Below are 9,246 nucleotides of genomic sequence, written 5' to 3'. Positions count from 1 at the left end.
CTCCCTTTCCCGTACTTTCCTTCCACCGTCAACACTTCTACTCTATTTCTCATTCACATTTCTCCACCAGTTCTTTCCTAACTAAAAGCAAAGGTACTAAAATGCTTCTTGAAACAATTCCCTGACCTTTAATATTTTGGAAACACCCCTGACTTATTCCTATCTTTCCCACCATGATAAAGTTTAGTTCCATGCAATTGGTACCATTGTTTGGCTCACGGATTGCAGATATCTTGCCTGCTGACGTCACAACTTGAAATCTAAGAAAAAATCATTACATAGAAAAATGATCGATTTTATTTATTGAATTTAATAGCTTTTAAAAAATGAAAAATAACATTCATATACACTTGATGGGAAATAATGATTTTTATTCAAGTTAAAAAAAAATATAAAGTTTCGCCCAATGCAATTTGTATGGTTGTTTACCCCTCGGTGTGCAGACGTGTTAAATTTCTCCCACCCAAACTGAAATACCCAATACCTAATCCACGTGCTGTGGTTGTCATGGAAACTCGTTCCCATACAAAAGTGCAAAAGTTGTCATAGGAATGTGACAGTTTATAGTAATTCCATTAAATTAAAGCAGTTTTAAGGTTGTTAATATTTGAAATTATCCATCCAAGTAGGTTGTAACAGTGCCAAATGAGATTCAAAATATCGCTGCAGAACAGCAAAAGACATACGAAATTAGTGACTTGTGTAGCTTGGAGTTCGACAGACGAAATCTATTCTTGCGGGTTCGTAAGAGTTATAAAATATTCATTTCCAGAATTTTAGAAAATAAACTCAAATAAAATATACATTCATTTCTCAAAAACTAATTTACATTTTGGTCGATTATAATGAGTCATAGGTTCCAAGCTAAAATATTTGAAAGCCCATTTCGAAAATAAAATTAAAAATCAATTATATTTATCCTACCCATGATGAAAATCTCAAAGTAATTTCTCCTACACTGTAAAAAATATTGCTGAAAATTACATTTCGTTCTGTAAGTTTTTCCTATGATTGTTATGGAAAAATGGCACGTTTCTTGTAAATTGACAGTAATTATTAAAGGAATTTTACCATAAATAAATGAAATTTACAATAAATGTGTAATTTTCCCACAACAATCATAGGACATAAAAATACCAGTGATTTTTGTGGGAATTTTATACTAAAGTGTAACTGAAATAAAAATGTAATTTCACAACTTTTATGTAAGCTTCCAACGATTAGTGTAATTTCACACGAGGAGTGTAATTCGTTTTACAACAGCGATGTAAAATTCCATAATCCTTGTAATTCCGCTGTTAAACGCTTGATGGCTTTTGAAAATCTGCGAGGCCTGCGAGTAAATTCAGTGCAAGATTGTGCAAAATTTTAGGGGCCTTCGGATATTTTTTGGAATTGAAATCGTGGATTGTGCTGGGTTGAGCACATCACAAAGGCAAAGCGCAATGTGTTTTACTTAAATAAATTTGTTCACATGTTTAGTATGCTTGTGAAAAAAAATAATTTTGAAGATTACGGCTGTTTAGACAGCAGTTGATATAAATATTAGGATGCGCCTATTTCGCCCGCTGATCATAACCCAGTGGGCACAAAGTTTGGCGACGTCTTAACGACATCGTTACGACAACTTTACGACATCATATGTCCATGTCGTTAAGGTGTCTTTATGATATCGTGAATAAGTCGTATGATCTGCCGATGTCTTTACGATATCGCAAAGACATCGAAACGACATGGACATAGGATGTCGTAACGATGTCGAAAAGATGTCGTAAAGACGTCGCCAAATTTTGTGCCCACTGGGAACCTTGTTTGATGCGTATTTGTTTTGTAACAGCAAACCAAACAAAAACTTTAATTTTTTCTGCCTAATAAAAACATGACTCCTTTTATTTATATATCTTATTATTCTTACGATTCGATTTAATGAAAACATACATTAGGCGATTCAAAATACCCGGGCTGTTAATTACATTCTTCCAAAACGGCTTTTTACCATCTGTGTGCGATTTTACACTATTGTGTTAATTCTACCTAATTTTGGTAAATTTCCCACAGTAATCACTGGTATTTTTATGTATTTTTATTTTATATCTTTGTGGTAAAATAACATGAAACTTTTTACAGTGTAACTTTCAGCCGAAGAAATTAATTTTAAAAAATCATGAGAATGACAACTCGTCGCCCTATACATTTGTAGGTACGCTATGTCCCTCGACTATCGCAAACTGAGGAAATAAGTTTGTCGGTCAAAAATAATGTGAAGAATTCCTGAAAATAAAATCAAGATGAGATTCAAAAAATTCATTTTCTTTTTGAATTATAGTGCGCAATATCCACAAAATATTTATAAATCAACTATTTATAATGAAATTCTCAAGTAGAAAGTTCAACAAAAATGGTATATTGTTCTCTTGTATTACATACGTCACATTAAATAAGTTATTTGCAAATTATTGACTTTTGAGTAATATTCCGATGGCTACTTTTAAGATTAAATATATTTAAAAAAATTCCTATTTCTCAAATTGAATTTAGGTTAACCCTATGAAATACGCAATACGAAGTGGGAATTTTTTACTTATAGAAATTCAAAAAAGAACATATGGCATGATAAAATTAAAACTTTTTATTAACGTCACTACATTAATTAATACTTGTAAAAGCTGAGGTAATGAATGACAGGGAAACATGGATTAAAAGCAAATTTTAACCTTATCGAGTTTAAAAATAATGATAGGAAGTTCAAAAATTTTAAAAGGTGGACATGGCGTAGTATAACGAATTTCAATCTTTTTCAATCTTTCCTAACCGAGGACCCTTATCTTATTCTTTACTTCATTCTATCTCTAGTACAAATTTGAATCTTTGTCTCTTTTTCTATCTTCGGCGATTGAGTACTCTTACCATTTTCTATACCTCAAAATTCGGGAATCCATCGAAAAGTTAACAGAATTTTTTTTTAACTTGATGTTGATCATGCACCATAAAGACAACGTGGAGTCCCTGCCTAGATATGGATGGTATATATTAAGCCTGCCTAATATATACCAACATTTAAAATTTTTTTCCAACTTTGCAAAAATAGATAGAAAAAGATAAACTTTAATAGATTTACGATCCCTGCTGGAAGTAAAAGGATAGAGTCTTTATCCGTTTGAATAATTTTTTATCTTTAATATTGAAATGGAAACAACCGTTGTATCCATCTTGATCCTTTCAATCTACAATCACCTCTTTTCTTTTGAATCCCAATCTGCCTATCCATGTCTATCCAACACTTATCCACATGTATCCTTTTCTTTCCACTCCCAATCCCTGTTCTAGTGTTTCTTTTCAAATGAATCCTTCGCTTATCCATGCCTATCTTTTTCTATCCATGAGGCAATCCAAAATCTTGTCTTTATTCTTCAATCCCTATCTTCTTATCTCACTGAATCTTGTTGTATCTTTTATAAAATCTAAGATAGCCTTATCTTCTTGAATCCCAGTCTTTCTGTCTAAATAAATGCACACAGTATCTACCCTTATCCTTTCCTATCCTTTAGGCAATCTAAGATTTCCTCTAACTTTTTTAATTCCTGTTTTTCTATCCAACTGAATACATTTCTATCTCTTCTGAAATGTAAGCTGGCCCTATCATCATGAAGCCCAGTTTTTCTATCTAAATGAATCCTCCACTTATACACCTCTATCCTTTTCTATCCGTTGGGCAAAAACAAATTTCATTTATCTTTTTTATTCCCTATTTTCCTGCCCAGGTGAATCCATTTCTATCTTTTCAGAAATATAAGATAGCCCTATCTTCGTGCATCTCAGTCTTTCTATCTAAATGAATCCACAGCTTACCCTCCTCTATCCTTTTCTATCCGTCGGGCAATTTTTAATTTCGTCTATCTTCTTTAGTCCCTATTTTCCTGTCCAAGTTACTCCATTTCTATCTTTTCTGAAATATAAGATAACCCTATCTTCGTGCATTTCAGTCTTTCTATCTATATCAATCCTCCAATTATATACCTCTATCTTATTCTATCCGTTCAACAATAACAAATTTTGTCTATTTTTTTTAATCCCTATTTTCCTATCCAAGAGAATCAATTTCCATCTTTTCTGAAATTCAAGATAGCCCTATCTTCTTGAACCTCAGTCTTTCTATCTAAATAAATCCTCCACTTATTCACCTCTATCCTTTTCTATTCGTTGGGCAATCCAAAATTTCGTCTATCTTTTTGAATACCTATTTTCCTATCCATTTTCTTATGCGCTAGATAACGCGCATGCCTGACTTAGTGCAGACAGGTTCCTAGTAGGTTGCTGACTTTAAAAGTTAGACACAAGTGAAATCATTTGCACATGTCTATAACTTCCAGAGTTCGAACTTCGACTAGTAAGTCGTAAAGCTAGGGAATTTTGTTGTTAGAAATATAAATCTTTGCTGGTTCAATACTATTTTTCGGGATTTTGAAATTCGAAATATATTATTATTTTCGAAACGGATAAGAATACTACATTTGCGAGTGGATTCAAATGGATATAAATTAAAACTATAATTCGTTGATAGTGAGTATTCTGGGATAGATAAAGATAGTGATTTGTGAACAACAAAGGTAGAAGAAGATAGGCCCATGAGACCGCAAGGGGTAGGGTCTGTGATAGAGAAAGGTATACGGTTGTGAATACCATGAACCATGTATAGAAAAAGATAGACAGTTGTGACTGTAAAGGATAGAGTCAGGGATACAAAGAGATAGACCTAAGTACCCGCGCAGATATAGTGTGGAAAGAAAAAGATTGAGTGTGTAGGATGCAAAGTGTGCATTTGGGATGGATTGAATATCTCTATCTTTTTCTATCCATATGTTTCTATCTTTTTGAATCTTTTTACTTTCAGCAGGGGTATGGTGAGAACACTAGAGCAGGGATTGGGAGTGGAAAGAAACTTATATATGTGAATAAGTGCCGGATAGACATGGCTAGAAAGAATCGAATTCAAAAGAATAGAGGTCATTGTAGATTGGAAGAAAGATAGAAAATGATCGATGGGATAGACGTGGGATCAAGGTTCCTTCCATTTCAATCTTAAAGATAAAAAATGATTCAAACGGATAAAAACTCTATCCATTTACTTCCAGCTCGGAGGGAAGAAGATATTAAAAAAATGTATATGGAATTAGATTAACAAAGAGATAGAAAAATATTGTCGTGGATAGAAAAAGGATAGGACGAGCTAGAAAAGAGGGTATTGAAAAAGATAAGCGTGAATTTATATTGACAAAGAGAAAATCATTGACGTGGACAGATAAAGGATAGGACGAGATAGAGAAGAGGGTATTTAAAAAGATAAGCCTGAATTTATATTGACCAAGAGGTAGAAAATGATTGACGTGTATAGACAAAGGATAAGATGTGATAGAGAAGAAGGGATTTCCAGGCCGTAGCAGGGGGGGGGGGGGGGGGGGGTATTGGGATTGACCTCCGAAATTCTTGTAACATGTAAATTTTTGACACAGTAGTTGAAAACTATTTGGATTACTTATATATATATATATATATATATATATATTACTCTGCGGTAACTACTCAGGCGTGAACAAACAAAAACAGAGCAGGCTATAATGAAGTAGATCCCAGCCTCCGTCAGCCCAAAATCGGCGCTATAGAAGAGTTTCACTGTATTTGAATTATACTCTAGATTACTAGTCGATTACTCCGATTACAGTAAATTATTACGCTTCGGTTAATGTTATAAACATAGGGCCAATGTGGATATATTTCCCAAAACTTATATAGGGCCCAAAATTGACCAAGAATCCAATATATGGACATTTGGACATATAGCCCAAAATTTAAATTGGACCAAAAATATAAACACCTAAAGCTATATGAAACCCTTCCTTGTCGGCAGTCGGCGCCTACTTTGACAAATTTTTTATTAATTCTTGTTTAATTCAATTGTTAATTTTTATAATTTAAAGTTGACTCATACAGTGTCGGATATTCCTCTTTGTAATGTCTTATGCTATTATTATAATTGTATTAGAAGTCGATTTTCATCAAACCAATTAACCAATTGACCAATAAACCAACTTACATAATGTAAAGTTGGAAATGTGATTTTAATTGCAAAATATCTTATATTAACAGTGAAGATCATCAGTTAATATGTTGGCACTTGGAAGGAGGAATGGTGAATTCCTCAGTAGTTGCGGAATTTCCTGCAGACTTTTATCCAACAGACATGCAATGGCATCCTCGACCAACTCAAACTGCAATTGCTTCTTCCAAAAAACAATCTTTGGACGTGCTTCTAATAACTACAACCGATGGTAAAATTAAAACGGCAGTTTTCCTTAGCATTTTCGATTTCGTAATATTAATTCCTACATTGATTTTTAAAGGAAAATTTCACTTCGTAAGCAGAAATGGTCGGATAGAGAAAAGCGTTTCTGCTCATGTGGGTGCAACTCTTGTAGGAAAATGGAGCTCTGATGGTTCGGCTCTTCACACAGGTATTTTTGTCAAATTAATTTTTTTTTGCGAGACACTTACAAAACAATATTATAAGAAATTTAGTGTATTTAGAAATAAATCATGTTAAAAAATCGAAAGAATTTATACAAAAAATAGAGAAACTATAAATAGATTCTTTTTTAATGTAACTTAAGATTTCAAATTATTTCAAAGGATTTTATAGGATTTTAAAGATTTCAATGGATTTTATAAGATTCCAAAACTCTTCTCCTGCTATCCCTTTCCTCATTTCCAGTATTTCCCTTCCCTTTATTTTTCATACTTTCCCACCTTACCCTTCATTATTTTTCCTCAATTCCCCTCCACTCATTTCCAATGCTTTTACTTTCCCTACTATTATTTTTACCTCGGTTTGCCTACTTCACCCCTCCTCATACCTCCTCACTTCCCTTGCTTTTCCTCCCCTTATTTCCACTACATCCATTCACAAAATTTTTCCTTACTTCCCCTACTGCCCTACGCATAATTTTCTCTTACTTCTCCTTCTTCCTCTTGCCTTTTATCCACTCACTTCTTCTAATTTCCCTCTCCCCATTTACTCTCACTTCTCCTATACTCCTTCTGTTCATTTCCTCTCACTTCCCCTACTTCTCTTCTCTTTTCCATCACATCCACTATCCCTCTACCCTCATTTACCCTTACCTTTGCCCTAAGTCCCCCTTATTTCCCCTACTTCTTATCTTCTCATTTCCCCTTCTTAGCAAAAAATACGACGGACGGATGCCTGAACGAAACTTAAAGGGTTTCTGCCCGGAGCTATGATAGGGTATTTTTCAGGACGCTGTAACTTAATGTGAACGAATATTTTTCTTTTTTTAGATTTGCTGGAAATTAAATGTTCTTCCACTTATATGAGACATCTTACATCTACGATGCACAGGGCACAAACTAATTAACAAAAATTAAAATTTTGAAATAATTACGGATCATTTTTTCACTAAAAAAATAAGTACTAAAGGCCGTATCTTCCAAACCATAAGAGATAGAAAGTTAGATTTTGTTAGTTTTACGGAAAATTTTACACACGTAAATTCTTATTGAAGCTACTGTAGGCAAAAGATGCTCCGTAAAGAAGACATTTCCAACATAAATACATATTTTAGGCCAGTGGTCGGCAAATTTTTTGCGCGCTTTTCAGGTCAGGGTAGGGTTTGTCCCAAGAAATTTCGTTCGCCTGTCGAGTTTTGTTCGTCAACGCTATGGTTCTCGTGCGTAGGGTGCGGTTCTGTTAACTTTTCTCGGCGAGGGTTCATTGTGAGATGGAAAACACAATGGGGCTAGAAAGTTACCATTCATTTTTTTTTAAATTTCTTATAATAGCGATTAAAAAGTTTAAATTCGAAATCTGTGATTTTTTTGCGATTACTTGCATCTAAAATTCTTCTTGGGAAGTTAAAAATCAATGTTTTGAAATATTACATTTTTTATTAACAGTTACTTTTAACTAAATTAAAAGCGTTTATACTAATTGAATTTAAAACTAAAATAAAACCCAAAAGTAAAAAGGGAAAATGACTAAACTTTTTCTATGAAAGATAAAACTTAATTTTTTGAAAAAAGAAATTTGAAGCGACGGCAAATGACTTATTTATTTTTAATTATATATTTTTAAAATTACAAACTGTAACAATAAATACCCTTAAGATTTTAACAAATTGAATTTAAAAATAAAATAATACCCGAAAGTAAAAAGCGAATGGCTAAACTTTTTCCAGGAAAGATAAAAGTTAATTTTTTTGGAAAATGAAATTTGAAGCGACGGAAAACGACTTGTTTTTTTAATTATATATTAACTAATTACAAATTTTAATAATAAATTCCCTCAAGATTTTACAAATTGAATTTAAAAATAAAATGAACCCCGAAAGTAAAAAAGCGAATGACTAAACTTTTTATATGAAAGATAAAACTTAAATGTTTAAAAAATGAAATTTGAAGTGACGGCAAATGACTTATTTCTTGTTAATTATATATATTTTTAAATTAAAAATTGTAACAATAAATGCCCTCAAGATTTTAAAAATTGAATTTAAAAATAAAATAAAACCCGAAAGTAAAAAGCGAATGACTATACTTTTTCTATGAAAGATAAAACTTAAATTTAGAAAAAAAAATTTGAAGCGACGGCAAATGACTTATTTCTTTTTAATTATATATTTTTAAAATTACAAATTGTAACAATAAATGCCCTAAAGATTTTAACACATTGAATTTAAAAATAAAATAAAACCCGAAAGTAAAAAGCGAATGACTAAACTTTTTCCAGGAAAGATAAAAATTAATTTTGTTGAAAAATGAAATTTGAAGCGACGGCAAATGACTTGTTTTTTAAAATCATATATTACTTAATTGCAAATTTTCATGATAAATGCCCTCAAGATTTTAACCCATTGAATTTAAAAATAAAATAAACCCCGAAAGTAAAAAGCGAATGACTAAACTTTTTATATGAAAGATAAAACTTAAATTTTTTGGAAAATGAAATTTGAAGCGACGGAAAACGACTTGTTTTTTTAATTATATATTAGCTAATTACAAATTTTAATAATAAATTCCCTCAAGATTTTACAAATTGAATTTAAAAATAAAATGAACCCCGAAAGTAAAAAAGCAAATGACTAAACTTTTTATATGAAAGATAAAACTTAAATGTTTAAAAAATGAAATTTGAAGTGACGGCAAATGACTTATTTCTTGTTAATTATATATATTTTT

The 9,246-nt window shown here is 31.9% G+C and overlaps 1 protein-coding gene across 1 annotated transcript in view; it reads left to right on the top strand.

Annotated features, from left to right (window-relative positions):
• Positions 1-554: 554 nt before the first annotated feature.
• The window catches only part of LOC117179946 (intraflagellar transport protein 80 homolog), a 30,292-nt gene continuing 21,600 nt past the window's right edge, over positions 555-9,246 (top strand). The window contains exons 1-3 of the mRNA XM_033372182.1: positions 555-740; positions 6,145-6,326; positions 6,399-6,509. Coding sequence (XP_033228073.1) covers positions 646-740; positions 6,145-6,326; positions 6,399-6,509 — 388 coding nt within the window. The 5' untranslated portion in view covers positions 555-645. The remainder of the gene's footprint in view (positions 741-6,144; positions 6,327-6,398; positions 6,510-9,246) is intronic.

Source organism: Belonocnema kinseyi, chromosome 9 (assembly GCF_010883055.1).
Source record: "Belonocnema kinseyi isolate 2016_QV_RU_SX_M_011 chromosome 9, B_treatae_v1, whole genome shotgun sequence".
NCBI lineage: Eukaryota > Metazoa > Arthropoda > Insecta > Hymenoptera > Cynipidae > Belonocnema > Belonocnema kinseyi.
The sequence above is the reverse complement of the archived record's forward strand: the minus strand, read 5'-3'. Positions and strand labels throughout refer to the sequence as shown.